Below are 21,149 nucleotides of genomic sequence, written 5' to 3'. Positions count from 1 at the left end.
AATAATCACGTCGTCCGGGCGCAGCCTCTTCATCGGCTCCCCTCCAGTAGACGTTCCCGGGCCGAGTCGTTTGGAAATCATATTATGACCCCGACCATCGGCTGATTGGTGGTCGCTTCCTCAGTCGGCTGGGGTCGTCGGTCGGCCATTGGTCGAGTCGGTGGGTTCCTCCGAAATTTACTGAGATACCCTCGGCGGATGAGAGCTTCGATCTCATCCTTAAGCTGGATGCATTGCTCGGTATTGTGGCCGTGGCCCCGGTGGAATCGATAGTACTTTCGTCGGTCGAGGCCTTTTGCCTTCAGAGGTGGAGGTCGTCGCAGGTATTCTTCCCCCTCGATCTCCATCAAAATCTGCGCACGGGGAGCGGAGAGAGGAGTATAGGAGTCATACTTGGGGCGTGTCGGCCTTGGAGTCTGCCGTCGGGGCGACTTTTAGTTTCGTTGCGGGGGCGAGACCCGACCATCAGTCGGGGGCCTGCTAGATTCGGTGGGGTCCCGACCCTTCCTTCGCTTTTCCTTCGGACCCTTGAACTCGGTTGAGCGCCGGTCGGAGGCTCCTTCATCCGCGTGCATATACTTGTACGCGCGCTCCAACAATTCGGCATATGTGCGGGGGAGGGTCTTGTCCAGGGAGTAAGTGAACCGGGATGCCCTCAGCCCCCGTTTCATGGCCGAGATAGCCATGTCTTCGTTGAGGTTCCGGACCTCAAGCGTGGCCGTATTGAATCGTGCCACAAAGTGCCGGAGCATCTCGTTCTCCCCTTGTTTAAGGGAGAAAAGGCTGTCCGACGTTCGCGGCGGCTTCCGGCTGGTGCTGAAGTGAGCCACGAAAGAGTGCTCGAGCTGTCCGAAGGAGTGGATACTTTCCGATCGAAGACCGGAGTACCAGGCCCTGGCAGCCTTGCGGAGCGTGGTGGGGAAGCCGATGCAAAAGAGAGCGTCGGTTGCCCCCTGAATCGTCATGAGAGCTTTATAGCTCTTCAGGTGGTCGATTGGGTCGGTGGAGCCGTCATAGGGCTCCACGTGCGGCATCTTGAACCGACTGGGGATCGGTTCGTCGAGGATGAGTCGGGAGAGAGGTTGGGCGGTCTGGAAGTCGACGTCGTTTGAAGACTTCTGTCCGTCCACCTGCAACTGTGCAAGCCGACGGTCGATTTTCTCGAACCTGCGTTCGTAGTCGTCCGTCCGTCGGTGCTGGGAGACCCCAAGAGTGGAATCTCCAGAAGATTCCGAGAGAGAGGCGGACGGCGTTCGCGGTCGCTTCTCCTTCCTCGCTCACTCCAGCTGGGAGGGAGAAAGCTGTTGGGACCGATGGGCATCGCACCGCGGCCGCCCCTCCTCCTCTCTGTGGGAGCATTGTGACAGGTGCTCCCACGGAGAGGACGGAGATCGACGCGGGTGCCGGCGGCTGCTCCTGGAGGGCATCGGACGTGCCTTCGGTTGCCCGACCGGCGATGGCGGCAGCCATGCCGGTTGTTGCTGGAGGCTTTTGACCGCGTCTGCCAGCATGGTCATCTGCCGCATGATTGCCACGATCTGCGCCTCCGTGGTCACCGCGGGGTGCGGAGAGCTGGATTCCATCGTGGAAGGTGGCGGAGAGGCTTCTTCCCGATGGGAAGAGCGCCTCGCCGACCCGGTGACTCTCGATCGTTGAGCTCTTATCTTTGTCATCAGTGTCTACTACACCCGCCCCCTACCTGGCGTGCCAATCTGTTGCGGCCAATCCCCTCATCGCCTGATCGTCGGGAACGAGCGCCTGCAAAAGAAAGTCCGCACTGATCGGAGGCGGCTCCGGCGGAGACCCTCCGACGGTCAAGTCAGAGAGGAGACTAGGCAACAGTGAGAAGAAAATAAAGAACTCAATGAGAGAGTGAGGGGGCGAGCCTGTTGTTTCGAAGAGCCTGTAGCACTGTAGCCTTCCCCGATATATATAGTGGAGCGTAGTATGGCGTCGTCATTAATGGCGCAGACAATTGAGGAATTGTCAACTCACTGTAAACTGTCAGAGTCACCGTGAAAGTGTCACATCGTCGTGGGGCTGTCAAATCACTAGGGTTGACAATGCCCTAGGCGGGATGATGTCCTTAGGCGGCAGTGCCGCATGCCGCTGTCAGGACTGACAGTCTCTGGCAGTAGTACGGCGATCGGAGGAGTCGACCGACTTTAGTTCGGTGGCCAGCAGAGTGGCATTGGGTGGAGATTCGGCCCTCTCCGACGGTCAGTCGGGCATGTTGCGAGAGTCGGCCATCAGACTCTCTGGTGCAGTCAATCGGGAGAGTGGAAAAGGTCTGTCCGACCGACATATCCTCAGTCGGTAGAGAGCCGTTAATCGGTCAGTAGTGGCATCCGACGATCGATCGGTCGGTCAGTCGGTCGGTCGGTCGGATATGCCCGATCATAAGTCAACGTGAGCGGGATCAGTCGGTATTCCCCAATAACCATCAATATATATGTATTTTATTTCAAGAAAAACGAACAAGAAAAGAAGAAGAAGAAGATCACCTCTCTATTCTCGCATGTCTAAATAGAAGCCTGATTTGTATGTTAAAGCTGTTGACAACAATGTTAGTTTTCTAGAGGTTAATTAGAAAGATTAACATTATTTTGTTACAGGAGAATAATATTATATTTTTACTGTAATAATCAATCAGTCTTTTGAGGAGCACCAAAGAAAGATTTGACCGGAAAAAATAGGGTCCACTTTCAACTAGTGCTTTTCTAGAAGAAATTACTAAAAGTGAGTAAAAATATAGATTTAATATATATACTTTTTGATGTCTAGCCTCAAGATCGATGCCAATCATAGAGTCAGCTAACTACAAGAACTTTTGTGTACAAATATACTTCAGTATGTCACATGTCAAAAACAAAAAATAAAATAAAAAAATAAAATCACCTTAGCCAGAGTGGCCACCTTTATCTTTATAATCATTCACTTTTCTTGTTTTCTTTTTTATTTTTCTTTTTTTGGGTAGAATTTTAGTTTTCCCTTGAAGATAACACGCAATATAACCTTTGGACCCATTCAAAATAGTTCCAATTTCACTTTGGAGGATCTGAGAAGGATGACCACCATCCTGAAATCATTTATATTCATGTTTATATGAAGACAAACGGTGACGTGAACGGGATGGCTTCTTATGTTACCAGCCACTCAAATTCACTCGTCTGGGATTCGGGTGACTTCTTGATACCTCCTCAGTTATGAGATACACTGAACACATGTAGCTTATACACACCCTCACAATTATACCTTATGTTACCTCGCAATTATACCCATCCTACATCTGGAAGGAGATTACGTGTGTGGGCCTTGAGGTTGTTTCCCAAGTGCTCCACATATTTAGCTTTCGTGTTTAATACTCATTTTATGAAAAAAAAAAAAAAGTGAAAACAAAATTAGCACCGCTTCAAGCACCCGCAAAATATCCTCGAAGGAAGGGGAGGGGATGGAAATCTGGTAGTGGGTCATGTCACACACCTGACAACTTTTCAGCTATCCATGGTAGGTCCGGCAACAAGCAACAGGGGAGGGATTAAAACCGGCTAGCTAGAGGGTCATGTCATGCCCAACCATTGAAGGGGTTTTTTTTTTTTTTTCCGCGCAGCTATGAGAGGTAACGCACATGGTGGTGCCATTTGAAGAGGGAGGCATGGCAAATTCAAGCTGTATGACTATCTTTAAAATTGCGTTATCTTTAACGTAGATGCTCAACCCTTGTATGTCAAACTGGTATTGGCCCTATGTGTGCATTTTAAAGATATTTTTTTTTTGTGAAACACTGATTCTTACTTCAATTTTGATAGGTCACATCTACTTCTCAAAAAACACCAGTTCGTACTTGATCACAGTTCGTACTTGATCATAATCCATCAACGCAGAAAAAATTGTATTTGATTATTTAAATGTCCAAAATTTTTTATCACATCCTAGAACAAATTTTCAAACGGGCCTCCATATTTGAAGGCAAACATTCTCAAGAATCTCAACATTTGGCTTTTGTTCGGTTTTAGCCAATAGACAAATCATGCATATTGATACACTTTTACATAACAAATACTGAAACACTGTCAACATTTCATGTACTTTTGAGCCTTCATTAGATAATCACTTCTCATATTACGTATCACCTATTCAGGCATTTGTATGGAATTTTAACTTGAGAGCGGGACCTATAGTCATGATCCCAAATGTCTGCAATAAATATCTTGTAATTTCATACACTGTAACACTATACATAACACCCTTCTTTTAATGAATCGGATTGATCTCCTTCCCATTTTCTATCAAAAAACAAATATGGTTCCTATCAAATTCATATTTTGGTGCTATAAGACCAGAACAGGCACATGTCATGTGCCTCCTCCAATCCAGCAAAAACTAAATTAGCATGGTGGTTGAAGACAACGAAAGCACAAGATTTAGATATTATTTTAGCTTTACTTGTGATCAACTCCTAATTCCAAACAATTATTAGGAGGAGAGTTCCACAAAGATTACACAACATCGAATGATAATACAACAAAAGCCATTCCATGCGTCATAAAACTCATTACAGATGTCTGTGGTTATTTTCTGAAAACACATGATCGTATCCAGAGAAAATCAAGCATGGAATTCAACGAAATAAAACATATGTTCCAACATTCACGAGGTGTGCGGTAAGTTTCATATGGATTTGCTGAGTTGTAACGTTACCATGCTTAGGCAATACATCTGCATCGGGAACATTTTGTTGAAGCATCTTTTTTTTGTCAATCAATGAGCCGAGCAATCAATCAATCTATTGACCAAAATCCATCCAAACTGGCCAATCAGACCGACTGATTACCGGCGAGCCATGTATTTTCAATTCAAAGCATATTTGAAACATTTAACATCCATCGAAAACAGTCATAGCGGGATTAAATATTCATTGCAACGGTGATTAGAGATGGCAAAATCAACCTAACTCGATGGGTATATATCCTACTCAAATCCGATCAAATCCAAAAAATAGAATTTGATCGGATTTAGATTCGAGTTTGGATAAAATCAAAAAACTGTAGTACGGATACGGATAGGATATGAGAAGTATTATTTTCTATCCGAAACCGAATCCGAATCCGACCCGAACCTACGGATATGGGTTATATCCGAATATATATGTTTATAATTTTATTTTCATAATTCTATTTTGATTGACAATATGCATAAAATTATTTTGATTATTTATATGTTCTATATTGAATTGTAATTTTATTTCTATATTTGATTTCTATAAATCTGGACTTATAAATTACGTTCTATGTTGAATTGATAATTCTGTTTTGGTTGATAATATGTATAAAATTATTTTGATTGTTTATTTTTTGGAGTATGGGATGGGTATAGATTGGATATGGAGAAATAAGTTATCCGTGGATATCTCCGAATCCATTGGGTATGGGGATGGATATCTTTTTCTTATCTGATCGGATATCCGATAGAATTTCAGTATAGGATATTAAGTTCGAATTTGGAGATGGATAATATAATATCCGATCCAAACTCTATCCGTTGCAATCTCTAACCGTGATACCACGTCAAATTTGTAACAAGCTAATCAAAAGTCAGAAATTAATAGGACAGTATAAGGTACCATCATAAAAATTAGTGTAATACATGATAATTGATGAAATACAAATGTTCTTATTAGATTGTAATAAATTTGGCATGATATAATTGTTGCAACGAATATTTACTCCTTAAATCCTTGCAAAACATGTTGAGGGATAGTTACAGCTTATCTCACACATTGAGCCATTATTTGCATCCATCATGGTACAATTGTTACATGTCCAGCGGCCAAGATTTGCTCGGCCTTTTTGAGCAACGGCTCTAAGGCCTCATCCTCCAAATATCGGACTCGGGAGACCTGCACTCTTATACCTTCGTTCCAATGGTGATCTTTTGTGGCTCCCCTTTTGTTTTTAGGACGATCACACAATTACAATCCACCAACTCATCCAGTCCGGTGGGATCGGATGCTTGACAGGGACAGTAGTTTTCCTTGCTTTTTCGCGTTTCAACAACTCATCTTGCTTGTGTTTTTGCCCTTTCCAGACATCAATTTCCAACTGGAGCTCCGCCTCGCCTCCGTCTCGCCTCATGCACTTCCAGGCGAGTCAAACCACTTCGAGCCAAATTCTTCACCAACGCCAACTAGAAGGTGGCTATCTTCAATAAGAGTTCTATAACAAATTGATAGCTGATCCTTCCCTGCATTCAATTGGCCGCCCGTCATCTGAGAACGTTGTGACGGTCCATAAATTTTGTAGATAAGCACGTGTACAGTGTTTCCGGATCCGAAGTTGGAACCAGGCGCGCGACCGCATCGCCATGGCGTTTTCGTGAATATATAGCGTACGTAGGGTCATTTTAGTCCAGGGGCAATGTCAGTCGAGAAACCGGTTGACGGAGATAAAAGCGAGGGCGTAGAACTAACCGTCACATGGGAGGATGGGGTCCGGGTGGAACTGGGAAGGGAGGGGCCCGGCCCCCCACTCTCTCTCTCTCTCCCCCCCTTGCTGCCGACGTGCCTAAAGCGAGCGAGGAAGAGGCTATAAAACCATGGTTCTGGTGCTGCAATCACCACTTCGCTTCATATAGGAGGAGAGGGAGAGGAAGAGGACAGAAGGAGAGGTGACAACGAAACAAGGGGCGGGGGAGGCACGGTGAGCCCCTTTCGAGTCTCTTATTTTCTTCTGTTGCTTGCCAGCCTCTTTTTAATTAGTTTGGTTTCAATTCCTGTCATCTCCTCCTCCTTGGGAAAAAGAAGGTCTCTTTTTTTGCTTATTTGTCTATTTGCGAGGCCTTTCGATCTGTATTTATGTTGGTAGTGGCTTATTCTCGGTGTATCGTGGGAGAAATGTGAAACGGATTCGGTAATGCTGTTCTTGATGAGGAGGATTGCCTATCGCGGTGTATTAATGAGTTCCTAAGCGTGAGGTCTGGGGTTTAGGGAAGCTTTTATGGCTTGCTATTGTTTCATTCTCTGTTCTGGATCTCATGGAGTACCAGAATAAATAGAGGTGCCTTCAATCCGTATCGAAAATGACTGCTTTAAATGACACCACTCGTTTCAAGACAACTACTGAGTATTCTGATTTAATGACACAGATATCTTTTCTTTTGTCACATGGTAGGGCTCTCTGTCTTGTTTCTCCATCACAGGCTTTCTCTTTCACCGTTAGTCGTTATGAGAGCTTGTACTGCTACCTCGGGGAGGGATGTTATCTCCTGTACGAGGGTAGACAAAGGTGAAAACTTTTCTCTTTTCACCTTCGTCTTCTCGAAGTTGCCATTAACCTGAGGTCGGTCCTAAAAGCTTTATGTTCTCCCTTCTTCCCCCACCTTTTCCTGGGTTGGCTTGCACCAGCTCCAGCTGAGAAAGCATCATCCGTGAAGAGAAGGCATCATTAAACGTTTTCCTCAGCTTTATTTTTTTGTTTATCCTCCCACTCTGCCTCTCTCCTCTCCTCTGTTCAAAGCTAAAAAAGTGAATTTAAAAAAATGACCTTTTTTCTTTGATCTATCCTCTCGTTAGCATATACTATTTCACAGTGCGTCACGCGGGAAATAATTCCGGTCTTTTGGCCTCCGTCTCTCTTACCAGGGATTCCTCTTTCTCATTGGAAACATGAGAACAGAGCCCAGCAGAATTCCCAAGGTGAGATTTTCTCACAAATTACATGCTTGTTTTAACAAGAAAATAGCTTTATCACTCGAATCATCTCCGGCATGAGCTTCTGAAATCGAGTTGTTTTCGCAGTCATCTTCTTGGCCGAAGACGGTGGTGAGGAAATGGTTCCACCTAAAGTGCGGGGAATTCCATTCCGACTGCAACAGTAAAGCTTCCAACCACGTCCTCTATCTTTGGATTGATGACCCGTTATACAAGATCCAATCTTTCTTTCACCTCACTCTTTTTTTGTTGATCCAACCTCTGTTTTCTTTCTCCTTTTTTTTTTTTTTTTTGTTGATATCAAAGGAGAGAGATTGGGAGGACGAGTACAGGAAAGAAGAAGGAAGAGCTGTTCGGATAAGGACGGCAGCCTTCATATGAGAAGGGATTTGTCAGGCAAGCACTTTCCACAACTGCTCTCTATATGCATACTAACTCTCTGCTCCCCTAGTTGTTCGTATTTCTCCAACTATTTCTCTAGTTCTAAACAAAATTTTGAGCTTCGAGAGGCACATTTACGGAACGAAACGACTCAGTTTTCTTCTCTCTTCTTCTTTACAGGTGGGTGGTTGGTGGAAAGCTCCGAGAGTCTTAAACCGCCCCGATTCGGAGCCGATACCCCAGTCCGTTCTTCACCTCCTGCTCCAAACCTCAGGTTCTTGTTTCAACGCTTCCGATAAGAATATTTGGGAGTTTGTCACCGATCATCTTTGTTGAATCTCGGTGAAATTAGTAGTATAATAAGGGGTCGGTCTTTTTGAGTTGTTATTTGATATTCTTGGGGTTATGATTTAATATTGGGAGTAGGATGTTCGTGGGGACGTGGAACGTGGGAGGGAAAGCGCCCCACGGAGGGCTCAACCTGAGAGATTGGCTTATGAGCACGCCTTTCCCCGCCGACATCCATGTCCTCGGGTAAGTGCTACCGTTTCTTGTTGCCTTAGCTTGGGCCTCTGTGGTTTTGTTGCTAATGATGATTATTCCCTTGCGGCCCTCGGCCTTTTTCCTTAAAAAACTCGAGCATGTTTTCTATGTATTGGTTGGGACAGCTAACGGTGCTGCGCCAAACACCTAAGAAAGAACCCAAAAGGCAGGACATAACTGCCACAGACATCACACTCTGCTGGTCTTTTTCGACCATGGTTAGCTGTTTTACGTTTAACGCTTGTGTTTTATTTGTAATGATCGTGTTCTCTAATGTTTCATTTATTGTATTTTTCCGAAATTTAGATGATAATATCTGTTTCTAATTTATATAACTTTTCACAAGCTTATATACACTTAATGATGATTTTCAACTGTTCTTATATTCAATCTGTCCATCATAAAAACATTAAAGTTCTCTCTCTCTCTATACATATATACAGACTACGTATGTACAAACTTCCACATTTCAGTTATTTACATTATTATTATTTTATCTGTGTCGATATTTTCCATATCCTTAACACACCAAGCTATATGGTACAAAAATGGAAGTGTACCTTCTGAAGAGTAAATCTATCAAATCTTTTGGACGATTAGAAGCCTGTAGTACCACTTCCTTCCAAACAGTAAACAAGCCTGTAGATGGTAAGGCGTTCTTTCTAATGCTGGTACCGATTCCACACATCAGAGGACCTGCCATCCGAGTGTTGGAGTAGTAGGCCGTTTCCCAAAATTACGAGTCTGCAATTGTTCTCCATGGGATATATATCCAGGGGGGCGCAACATGAGGGCATGGCAAATTACTGAATCGCGGACTGAGCCTCTGCAGCTCTGCTGTCCCTCAGGTTCCAGGAGATCGTCCCGTTGAACGCCGGCAACGTCTTGGGCGCCGAGGACAAGGGCCCCGCCTGCAAGTGGCTCTCCCTCATTCGCCACGCCCTCGAGGGCCCCTCACTCGCCCGTCATCGCAGCACTGCCATGGACTCCGAGCCGGCTCAGAAGCCAAGGATCAGCTTCTCGGATCTCCTCTCCATTGACGACAACGAGGGAGGAGGATACGACGAGGACCACGAGCCGGGTAATTACCCGGGCTACGGTAGCGACGAGGAACCGCTCGATTCTTCTCTGGGTGGCTACTGCCTCGCGGCGAGCAAGCAGATGGTGGGGATTTTCCTGTGCGTGTGGGTTCGGGAGGGGCTGATGCCGCACGTGTCCAGCCTCAAAGTCTCGTGCGTGGGGAGGGGCATCATGGGCTACATGGGAAATAAGGTCCGTAGAGTTTAATTAACTAACTCGGGCTACTCTTCGTGAAACACCGATCGTCTTCTCGTTAACTGGTTCACTGGATTTGATATGGTGATATTTGGATATCCAGGGATCGATTTCAATCAGTATGACTCTCCAGAGGACCACGTTCTGCTTCGTTTGCACGCATTTAGCATCAGGAGAGAAGGACGGTGATGAGGTGCGGAGGAACTCCGATGTCATGGAGATTCTCAAGAGGACCAGATTCCCCCAGTCTCATAGATTTTCTCGTCCAGGGGCAGGATCACCGGAAACTATCTTGGAACACGAGTGAGTGTATTTAAAAGCTTGCCTTTTTTTGCATGGAAACTACGTAACAGGAACATGATTCTGTACCACAATTATGGACCAACAATCAAATTATGAAAGCAAACTTCTATACAGTTTTAACTCTCATATGATTTGCAGCAAGATTATATGGCTCGGAGATCTTAACTATCGCCTGGCTACGAGCTGCAGCGACACACAGGAACTGGTGCGGAGGAACGACTGGGAAGCGCTGCTAGAGAAAGATCAAGTGAGAGATGCTATCAAGTTTGTTTACGTGTGCATATAGTTATAGTTTTACATGCTGTTTTGAAGAAGAGCTCACCGATTGGCGTTCATGCTTGCAGCTTAGGATTGAGCAGAGAGCTGGACGTGTATTTGCTGGATGGGAGGAAGGGAGAATATATTTCCCTCCTACTTATAAATATTTAGCTAATTCTGACGTTTATGCCGTCAACCCCGCTAAATCTGGAGAGAAGAGACGCACTCCGGCTTGGTAAGGTCTACACCCCCGAGCGTCTCTCTCGTCTATAGTTGTGCTGCTAGGATAATAGGCTAATAGCTTATTTCGGACCATGGCGAAGATTCTCCACATGAGGAGTTGACTTAAATTAGTCTGGACCACCCTGTTTGTCAACTGGACAAATGGCCAGAGACCCGATTGAATGTTCGCACGTAGAAGTCAATATTCTCTGAAATCTGTTTGCAGTTGAAAGAAATCGAGCAATTTTCTGAAGCAGAACAAGACAACAGCTTTAAATGGTCCAATTTATACAACGAATCTAGGGCAAATACATGTCACCAAAAAAAAAAAAAAATCTAAGGCAAATACAAACGTATTGTGGAAAAATTGTGACTGGAAAGAGAGAGGTGGACGGACTCAAGTAGCTTTGTTCAGAGCAGCTCTCGGTCAGCGGTCATACTCTATTTCTCGTACGCTTCTGTCATGTGGGTCCTTTTAGGCCCTTCCGCGTAAATATTTCTGTCTTGTGAGCTGGAAGTCGGAACTCAAAAAAGCACATGCGGTGCCTTATCTTCTGTAGCTGGCTGGGCAACTCGTTTGACTTGTTACAGGTCATTTCCATCTCTATTTCACATCACCGCCCCATCATCCATAACCCAGGGTTGAAACATAATTAAATCAGGATTGGACAGTCAGAAACGGCTGTCCATTTTTATTATATACATACGGTTTTTAGTTTTTTTACTGCAGCACGTTGGCCGGCCATCTTTAATTAATTACCTTGCTTAGCTAGGAATCAACGTGCCATATGAACCACGGATGGTGGTTCGGTAACCAAGATTAATTAGGCATCTCTTTTTCGGTGGAAGAGATTCTATGTTCCATAATAGATTCTTAATTTTTTCAATGTGTCAGACTCTCTGCCGTATAAAGGAAGCATGACGGTGGCACTGAAAGCTGTAATTAATATCGTATTCATAACTAGCAACTTGTTCTCTAGAATATTATTTCTTCCTAACGCACTCTCACAGCATGTATTGTTTGATGTATTATTATTATACATACACTTAGTTAAGACATAAAACTATGAGTACATGGATTAAAACTTAATCGGGGCTCAGATTCAGACTAATGCTTGTATCCATTTAAGAAAAATTTACTCTTTATTCAGAATCCGAATCCGATATGCTAGCTAGCTAACGTGGTTGATGGTTGGGGATGGGATGGCAGGTGCGACCGGATACTGTGGCGAGGGAAGGGGTTGAAGCAGATGCGGTACGTGAGAGGGGAGTCGAGATTCTCCGACCACAGGCCCGTCTACTCCCTCTTCTCCGTGCAACTGGATGACCACGTGGCAACAGCTGAACGAGACCGGGAAGGCACAAGTAACGGCCAAACCGAGGGCCTCGCAAGAAGCCGCGCAACCACGCCAAATAATCCCAACGCTAGCGGCAGCAGTTCGTCGTCGTCATCATGGGGGAAGGTCCAGGCAGAAGAGCTGCTCCTCCTAAGCAGGACACAAAGCTGTTTGGAGGCCTCCAGATTCTGACCAGTGGCCACCACCAACTCCATATTTTACTTTTTTTTTTAAACTCAAAAGATTCTCGTTCTTTTCTTCAACAACTACCGGAGAAAGAAGGAACAGCAGTAGCAGAGCATTAGAAGGAAGAAGACGAAAAGACAAGATAGGGAAAGTAAAGACTGCTCCTTGTAAAGCGAAGGTTAGTTTTAGCCGCTGCGGGGGGCGTGCCTTGTTCTCTTCTTCTTCTTTTTTAATTTTTTCTTTTCTTCTCTTCCCTGGTGGGCAACAGCAGCAGCAGCCTTTGGTTTCTTGTTGCTGGTGTTCTTTGATTCGGTTGGCCAATTAGCCGAAATCCGCGTGCTGGGTGTGGGGCGCGTGCGCGGCAGCCTTGGTCACGTGCTCAGAGTCGGAGGGCAGCGGTATGAGAATTGGTTGTTAAATATGGTTTTGCAAGTTTAATTATTGCAGCCACCAACTGGGGTGAGAGGGCTGTGATGATTGCAAAGCCAGGAGAAAGAGAAGGGCTTCCAAAATGGACAAGTGTAAGAGGTTAGGTGACAGCTTTTCTGACTATTTTCCTTTCTTTTTCTTTTAGGTCTGTTGGGTGGGAGAGCTGAATGAAGAGCATGTCTTGTTTCTACTTTCATTCATTTGATTTATTCTATTTGTTCTGGCAGTACACATTGTTTTGTTCAAAAAGATACCAGGGAATATCTTGGTCTTTATTTTGGAGAGAGAGCATGGATGGTCTGCACCTTTTGAAGGTGCTTAGCTTTTGCTCCAATCCAGACCACTTTGCCTCATCTTTGCTTGTTGCGTGTTGCCTCGTTACAGGCCTGGCCTGATTTCTTCAGGTTCTTCTGTTTCATTATTTCTCCTTTTTTTCTGATATGTCCAGGTTCTTCTGTTTCATTTATATGAGTTAGCTATTTTCCAGCGAAAAAAAAAACCATCACAAACACCTGAGAACAAAGTCTGAAGGTTATGCCTGTAATTGGTTACGGCTGAGCTCATATTTCGACACAAGACAAGAAAGCCAGGAGAGCCCAATCGCATGCAGCCAGTTGAAGAGGGGCAAATAATTTGCTTATTTGACGCTATCAAATAGCTAGGCTTGTTCACTCACATGCGTCAAGAAAACTACCATGCTGGACAAGAAACAATTAAAAAACCTATGAACTCTAATTCTGACGCTAAAATTATTTATTCTGTCCAACCAAAAAAATAAGAAAATATTCATTCTGAAGGAGTAAATAGATGCAACACGGTAAAGAAACAGAAATTGAACCAGAGAGGCACAATTGATATGTTTTTGTTCTTCAATTCTAATTGCAAGATCACTTTCTATGAGGCCTTCGACCAAAAAAATACTTATTTGTGCCCAACTTCTAGTTTACAATCACATGCAAATTCAGTTAGAAACACACCTGCTGGACAAGCGTATTGGCTGTGCTTTCAAACAAAAGATCAGCTATCCACCAATCACATTCCAACGTAATGCATCTCCAGGTGATGGATTACCTTCAAAAACAAACTGCATTAGGGAATATGAATTTATCGCCAAACAAAAGAGTTCATGTACCATAATAGACACAATAAAGATAATATGCACAGGATTATCTCTTAAATCAGCATTCAAGATTCTGTTCCTCCTGAAAAGATAGAGAAGTGAATTGTTCGATATTATTCACACAATCAAGAGTTGTAGCAGTCAAATCAGCAATACTTCTGAGCACAGCCATGAAAATCGAATGAAAATAGAAACTCTGCAACATTGAGTACGATGTTTATGGTGGTCAAAATTTCAAGAGAAGCAACATCTCGGTGCCTGAAAAAAAAAAATCATAAAAGCCAGGCAACCACCACATACTTATTTGTTCAAAAACATATAATATTGTCATACAAGGCTTCAATAAGGATAATTGATTGGCCCTTGCTGCATTGCCTTCTGTACCAGCTCAGTCTGCTCTTGCATATGTACAGACATGAAACCGGTAGCTGTAGCAGCAGAAGGTGCTCTTCCAACATATTTGATGTCATCAAAAGTCCCTCTCCCAAGCACCCTCATGGCAGTACATAAGCGAGGGGCAATATAATTATATGCCCCCATGTTCATCGGCTCTTCCTGGCACCAGACAATCTCAGCATCTGGAATTAAAAAAGAAGAAAATCATAGAAATAAACTCAGCTACAAGAATCACAAGAATATTACTTCAAGATAGTTGAGTTTAAAATAATTAACAAAATATCACTGAAAAATGACTATATAAAGCAAATCTGTCCTTGAGAACAAGCTAAAAGGTGACCACCAAACAATCATGAATAATTATATACTAAGAGATATCCAGATAACAAATTGTGATCACCCAACATGGTTAGATGACTCAATAGGCAATAGCTGAGCCAAGTCAGGTGGCCAAAAAGCAGGCATGTTGAAAGCCAATGTCTAGATTTTAGGTCTATGAGATAACGTCATGTTCTCCATATATAAAGTCTGAGCTCAGCCACTGGCAGCCGTTGAGCCTGGTTATGTCATGGTAATTGTTTGTAAGTTTGCAATCTCCTTTAGAAACAGCTCTTCCAACAGTTCTCTCCACCACAATTTTCATCTTTTTACTGTTAACCTACACCAAGCTGCACAAAACTCGGCTCATTCACCCACCAATATTTGGCAGTTTTTCAGATACAACTTATATAGAAAATATAGGGCAATTACCAATTAATCTTTCGTTTGAATCAGCATGCTTGTGTGCCATTTTGGACAATTTACCATTGTATATTTTTCTCGTGCCTTCTAAAAGACGAAGATGACAGGCTCTATGAGTGGGGTTCCAACCATGGTTCACCGTACTAGTGCTTACCACCCCATACCAGGGAATATCGTACCAGACCCAAATCGAGACTCATTATTGGGGGTTTATCAAGTCTCAGTAACTGACCCTGTACTAGGGGTACCAATACTGTACCTAAGTGGTATTGGTCTAGATTCTGGTACCAAGACAGCAAGCCTTGGTTTCAACCATATTCAGTTATACAAGGATATAACAATCATCATATAAGGTTAAAATTCCAGAATCACAATGTATGTGCATGTGCATGTTGTTGTCACATCGCTAACTATCCAGAACTGATGGTAATTGTCATACTTGGATATCGCTTGAGCTCCCTTTGCATGAGGTCATAGGGGAATGGACAAAGCTGTTCAATTCTACAGATGGCCACATCCTTGCAGTCCTTTTTCTTCCGTTCCTCATCAAGTTCATAGTACACCTGCAAAATAGCAAATGCAAGATACAAAGTTTTCATCAAGAAATCAAATGATAGTAAAGGCCAGTCTTAAATTTATCAGCCCATTCTAGAGGTTGCAAGTTATTTGGATTGCTAAAAGAAGATGATGCATGAGGAAAAATATTAATCACCTTTCCAGAGCACAATATTAGTCGACTGATACCCTCCTCAACCTCTTTGTGATCATTTTGGTCTTTTATAAGCCGCTTGAAGCGTGTTCCTTGCTTACCAAATCCCGGGTGGCCTTCAAGATCATCAAATTCAGATAGATGCGATTTACAGTCCTTGTGCCGAAGCAGGTTCTTGGGAGCCATTACAATTAGGGGCTTGCGGAATTCCCTATGTATCTAGACATCAAACCATAAAAATTGAATAAATAGAGGAACTTATACAAAAATATGATGCTATTAAAGCATATTCATAAACACGAACCTGTCGGCGCAGAACATGGAAATAATTTGCAGGTGTTGTAACATTTACAACCTGCCAATTGCACTCTTGGATCTGTTTCCGAAGTGTTGGTTCCATCTCTGGTATAATGTAAGGGTTATCATCACTCATCTGTACATCATTTTACACATATTAGTCATTAGATGACCAGTAATGCTACCATATATTTAAACAGCCTATAACAAAGTGCAAAATTAGATTTTTTATTTTAAAATACCTCTTTTGTTAATGCAGGAAAAATATTTTAAGAACATAGTAGTTGCTACATCATGATACCTAGACCACAAAATATCAACTAGTACAAAAGCGATGTTTAAAAGGAAAAAAGTTATCGCATAAATTCTCTCTGTTTGGTAACCGAAAAAAATTCACAATTTTGGAGCATATCTACAACTACTTAACGGTGAAACAGAAGAAGGTGATATGCTGAAGCTATGATTTACTGGAGACAAATTTTAGGTTTTTTATATATAGGCAATTAGCTACCAAAACTACCTGAAGGAAACGCTCCAGCCGTGCACTTGAATGTTCTGGGCCTTGACCATCATAACCGTGGGGAAGTAAAACAACAAGCCCAGTTTGGCGAAGCCACTTAGATTCCCCACTGCTCAAAAACTGATCAAACATTACTTGGGCACCATTTGCAAAATCGCCAAACTGAGCTTCCCAAAGCACTAGTGAATTAGGATTTTCCATGCAGTAGCCCAATTCAAATCCAAGGACAGCAAATTCTGAAAGGGAACTGCAAAAAGTAGTGGATGTAGAGCGTCAGCATAAAGTCATGTTCAACACAGCTGTAAATGATGAAATCTGATGCATTATGACAGTAGATTCTTATCAGCATGCAATGTAGGTTCTTAGAACAGAAAGTGGCATGCATGTAAGGTAACAAGCTGGAGTGATCACCAATAAGTTTTTGCAACAGAAAATCATTCATGGGCACAAATTAAGATTCCATGCATTCTGAAAGATGATTTTCGAGAAGCACCACAAGACAAAATTAGGGAAATAATAATGGATAGTATACCCTTGGAATCAACTGATTATAGGTTCTCAATTCCAATATTTCACAAATTAGATAAACATTTGCCTGTCAAATTAGTTACTGGGATGCAATAAAGCTCCTTGAGGATCAGTACAAGGCCAAAAAGATCATTGTGGTAGACATATATACCTACACAACCATGCCCGATCTTTCAAGAACAAAGGTACAAAAATGAAGACACAATGATTCTTTTGATTGTTGCAGTTTAGAATCTGGATCTTATTATTTGATTCTTTACCCCAAACCAAATCCTTCTAAATTTGTGCATAATGGAAGAATATTGAAATTCATCAGAATTCTTGTCCATAGACTTCCAAAAAGATATTACATGTCCCTACTATTGACATAATTTGGGTATCTCTATGATGGATGGTCAAGAATAAGAAGTGAATATCAGTTTAATATAAGCAAGTTGCACTCTTTCTCCTTCATCATCAACATCACACATAGTTCAACAGCAAACTGGTCATTTTTAAGTACGTAATGGTTAATGGATATCAGACAAAAGTAAAGCACATATAAGAATTTAGAGCACACACCTGTTGCTAACAGTAAACAACTCCTCATTTTGATTCATGAGAATATGGTCCAGAGGGCAGTATTTCTCTCCTGTGTTTTGGTCATGAATGACTGAGTGGCGATGACTGAAAGTACCTCTTTCAACATCTTGGCCACTCAACCTTACATGGTTTCCTTCCGCTATAAGAGTGGCAAAAGCAAGTGCCTCCCCAAGTGCCCAGTCTATGCCCTCCCCAGCTTCAATCATCTGAGCACGTTGCTCAAAAATCTTCTTGACTGCTCGGTGAGGCTTAAAATTTTCAGGAAGAGTTGTTATGGCTCTGCCAACACGTTTCAGAATCTCAGGTTTGACTCTGCAAAATGAAACAATGATTTAAGTAAAGCTGCATCAGAATAAGAGATGCAAGGGAAGAAAGTGCAAGAGAGAAAAGACTATACCCAGTGTTGCGAATACGTGAAATCTGTTCAGGTGACTTAAACCCAGTCCAGTATGCCGAAAGCCAGTCCCTCCTTCTGGGAACATAGTCTTTGCTGTTAATGAACTCTTCATTCAAGATGGAATTGACTTTGTTGTGAATCCTTTCAATATCTTCTTTAGAGACCTGCTCTGATTCTAAAAGTTTGTTTTGGTAAATTTCAAGTGCGCTTGGATGATTTCGAATTACCTATTTGAGCATAACACAAGTTAGTATGGTGAAACATTCTTTAGAGTACCTGATGACAGCCATGATAATAACCATTCTCAGAAGAAGGAAATTTAAGTTCCTGTTATTGTACCTTTATATATCTATAATGATTTTTTTAAACAATCAAATGAAAAAACAAAAGAAGAAACCAAAAAGAAAAAAGTTAGAAAAAGAATATATTGAAGAGGTAGGCATAAATGCATAAGACATAAAATGGCAGTGGATAAACAAAGCCAAACAGAAACAATAAATTAAAGTTTCAAAACAAAATAGATAAAGAATTATTACCTGATACATTTTAGGCTGTGTGAAAGAGGGTTCATCAATCTCATTGTGCCCAAAACGTCGATAGCAGACTATGTCAACCACCACATCAGAGTGGAATGTCTGGCGCCACTCTGCCGCGAGTTCACAAACATGGACCACTGCTTCCATGTCATCTCCATTTACATGAAAGATTGGAGCATTCAAAGCTTTCGCAACATCTGTACAGTATTGCGAAGACCTCCCAGACGTCGGATCAGTGGTGAATGCAACCTGATTGTTAACAACAATGTGAATAGTTCCGCCTGTTGTATGGTTGGGCAGGGCACTCAGGTGTAGAGTCTCATAAACCACACCCTGCCCCGCAAAGCTTCCATCACCATGAATCAACACTCCCAAACTCTTTGTTCTTTCAGTATCATTAGAATAGAATTGCTTTGCTCGTGTCTTTCCAATCACAACAGGATCCACAGCTTCCAAATGGCTTGGATTCGCAACCAAAGATAGATGAATTCTCTTCCCTCCTCTAGTAGGCCTATCATAAGAAGTACCCAAATGGTATTTTACATCACCAGTTCCCGTGTACAACCCATTCTCCCCATCCACAGGCTTTGTACCACCACTGAATTCACTAAAAATCTGCCGCAATGGCTTCCGGACGACATTGCCCAAAACATTCAGCCTTCCTCTATGTGACATTCCAATAACAATGCTCTCCACCCCCAGGTCAGCTGCTCTATCAAACATCTCCTTCATGCCTGGAATCAGTGTCTCTCCACCTTCAAGACCAAATCTCTTCGCAGCAGTCCACTTGGTAGCCAAGAAATTCTCGAACTGTGTGCTCCAAATAAGCCTATCGAGGATGACCTCACGGCGCTCCCGGTTGTATTCTCTGGGTTTCACTGTCTCGATCTTGTCCCTCAACCAGTTGCACTTCTCTCTATCAGCAATATGCATGTACTCGTACCCAACGGACCCACAATAAGCCTTCTCAAGCCTGTTCAAGATCTCCCGAAGAGTCTGAACAGGGCGGTTCTCGGACAAGAAACCAGCCATCCTCCACACGCCCAGGAAGAATTCCCTATCTAAATCTGCCTCGGTGAATCCATGGAAACCAAGGTCCAGATCGTCCGGAATCTTACGCTCCTCTAAACCTAAAGGATCCAACTTGGCTTTCAAGTGGCCACTGACTTGGTAGGCCCTGACGAGGAGCAGCAATCTCATACTCTCCTGGATGGTCTGGCCGGAGATGCCCGGAGAGGTGGCAGCTTGGCCGACGAAGTTCCTAAAGAAGTTGTCCCAGGACTCATCGACGCTGTTGGGATCGGCTTCCCAGGCCCTCTGCAGCTCTTCCAAATAGACGCTGCTCGTACCATCGAGGAAGCTGTCGGTGAGCCTGGACAAGGGTACGGCGCGAGGGATCGGGGCGGCCGATTCGGGCTTGGATCTGAGGACCGAGGAGTGGAAGCCCCGGGTGGGCGGATGGGGGAGAGCGCTGGTTCTGGTTCTTGCAATGTGATGCGGTGCCTGCGCTAGATTTTTCCTAATGGCTAATCTAGCTACGCCCGATGCTGCCCTAAACCATGCCATAGTGATCGATCTCAACCCAAAACCGAGCTAAATCAAGAAGATGAAACCGTAAACTCAGGCATTTCTAAGTTTTTTTTTTTTAAGAAGAAGATCGGAAATCCTGAGAAAAAGAGAAAGATAGAGAAAAGAATCGATCACGAGTCTTGAATTTTCATCGCCATTACAGAGTAGTAGATTTCCAATAGATTTGCACAGTATTTTACGACTCAAATCGGAAAAGAGTTAATTAAAATGCTGGAAGATTCAAAGAGAAAACACGAAGAAGGGACGGATTTACGCTAAAACAGATGACCATTGAGGGCATGATCATACCTAAGAGATGGAGGGTTGGAAGAAAACCGTAACCCTAGATCAGGAGCTGTGGTATTTCGCCAACCTTCCGTGGAGGCAAATGGCAAGGCGGAGCCGCCTTTCTGCTTCTGTTCAAAGCCTCCACCGGCTCTATTCTGGGACTTATAATGAACACCCCGAGTTCTTAGGACACACTCCCTCGCGCTGCTTTCGCGCTCGCTCTAGCAATCTAGATGGTGTACTAACGGGAAATAAGGCGTACACATGAATCGGAAGAAGACCGGGTTTTAAATATGTTTAAATAATCGGAGATGCTGCAGCGAAGCTTATTTTGACGAATTATGTTTACAGACTTTTTACATCGGGTAAGCAAACCATAGAATAGTAGGCACAAAAATAATGCAAAGATGTCAGCGCGTGCGTAAACGTCACAACGAAAGCATATTTCCATCGACGTTCAGAACGTGGCGGTAGACTAAGAGCATCCTCTTTGAACCGTTTCTCTCCGGGCTTTCACGTGGAACCAATTGTCTAAACGATGGAATCAGATGCTCCCGCCCCGCATTTACTTAACGGCTAGGTACGTTTAATTTATACTATAGGTCTCGGAAGAGTGTGCGATATACATTGTTTGTTCAGAAAAAGCAGGAATTTAATATCTTAAAGGGCCCATTTCGAAATCCAGTTCAACGTTACTTAATTTCTAATACAAACCTAGTATATTAGCCTACCTAGCCCCTGCTTTTTTTAATTATATCATGAAAGAGCTCATTCTTTTTTTATCTTAAATCTTGTCTCTGAGTCTGTTGGAACTGAGTCGATAC

At 43.2% G+C, this 21,149-nt stretch overlaps 2 protein-coding genes across 6 annotated transcripts; one reads left to right on the top strand and one right to left on the bottom strand.

Moving 5' to 3' along the window:
- Nucleotides 1-6,502: 6,502 nt before the first annotated feature.
- LOC105044469 (type I inositol polyphosphate 5-phosphatase 8) lies at nt 6,503-13,089 on the top strand. Of its 4 annotated transcripts, XR_012141308.1 has the most exons (12): nt 6,503-6,698; nt 7,640-7,693; nt 7,796-7,871; nt 8,015-8,161; nt 8,270-8,363; nt 8,516-8,623; nt 9,481-9,904; nt 10,011-10,210; nt 10,349-10,457; nt 10,555-10,703; nt 11,901-12,391; nt 12,482-13,089. XR_012141308.1 is itself a non-coding variant. In XM_010922387.4 (11 exons), the coding sequence occupies exons 2-11, from the start codon at nt 7,664-7,666 to the stop codon at nt 12,217-12,219; spliced, it is 1,599 nt and encodes a 532-aa protein (XP_010920689.1). In that variant the 5' UTR covers nt 6,503-6,698; nt 7,640-7,663; the 3' UTR covers nt 12,220-13,087. The 4 variants fall into 4 exon arrangements, 3 of the variants coding, with proteins under 3 accessions (XP_010920689.1, XP_073113265.1, XP_073113266.1); XM_010922387.4 differs by having other exon boundaries at nt 8,015-8,104; nt 11,901-13,087; XM_073257164.1 differs by having other exon boundaries at nt 11,901-13,087.
- Nucleotides 13,090-13,853: 764 nt separating this feature from the next.
- Nucleotides 13,854-20,529, bottom strand: LOC105044468 (uncharacterized). Of its 2 annotated transcripts, none has more exons than XM_010922383.4 (9): nt 20,347-20,529; nt 18,469-20,134; nt 17,933-18,159; nt 17,515-17,847; nt 16,426-16,672; nt 15,913-16,041; nt 15,612-15,827; nt 15,339-15,462; nt 13,854-14,340 (listed from the first exon to the last, which is right to left on the bottom strand). In XM_010922383.4, the coding sequence occupies exons 2-9, from the start codon at nt 20,032-20,034 to the stop codon at nt 14,102-14,104; spliced, it is 3,081 nt and encodes a 1,026-aa protein (XP_010920685.1). In that variant the 5' UTR covers nt 20,035-20,134; nt 20,347-20,529; the 3' UTR covers nt 13,854-14,101. The 2 variants fall into 2 exon arrangements, with proteins under 2 accessions (XP_010920685.1, XP_010920686.1); XM_010922384.4 differs by having other exon boundaries at nt 18,469-20,061.
- Nucleotides 20,530-21,149: the final 620 nt, after the last annotated feature.

The sequence above is a fragment of the Elaeis guineensis genome, chromosome 5 (assembly GCF_000442705.2).
Source record: "Elaeis guineensis isolate ETL-2024a chromosome 5, EG11, whole genome shotgun sequence".
Taxonomy (NCBI): domain Eukaryota; kingdom Viridiplantae; phylum Streptophyta; class Magnoliopsida; order Arecales; family Arecaceae; genus Elaeis; species Elaeis guineensis.
The sequence above is the reverse complement of the archived record's forward strand: the minus strand, read 5'-3'. Positions and strand labels throughout refer to the sequence as shown.

Bases quoted from the DNA above. Each gene is read 5' to 3' on its own strand.
- LOC105044468 (XM_010922383.4), bottom strand. From the start codon at position 20,034: ATGGCATGGTTTAGGGCAGCATCGGGCGTAGCTAGATTAGCCATTAGG. The intron at 18,160-18,468 runs GTAATAATTCTT...ATGCTCAAATAG, and splicing joins CACAGCCTAAAATGTATCAG to GTAATTCGAAATCATCCAAG. The intron at 15,463-15,611 runs GTGATTAATATT...GCTATTTTGCAG, and splicing joins TAATATTGTGCTCTGGAAAG to GTGTACTATGAACTTGATGA.
- LOC105044469 (XM_073257164.1), top strand. From the start codon at position 7,664: ATGAGAACAGAGCCCAGCAGAATTCCCAAG. The intron at 8,624-9,480 runs GTAAGTGCTACC...GCTGTCCCTCAG, and splicing joins GCCGACATCCATGTCCTCGG to GTTCCAGGAGATCGTCCCGT. The intron at 10,211-10,348 runs GTGAGTGTATTT...TATGATTTGCAG, and splicing joins GAAACTATCTTGGAACACGA to CAAGATTATATGGCTCGGAG.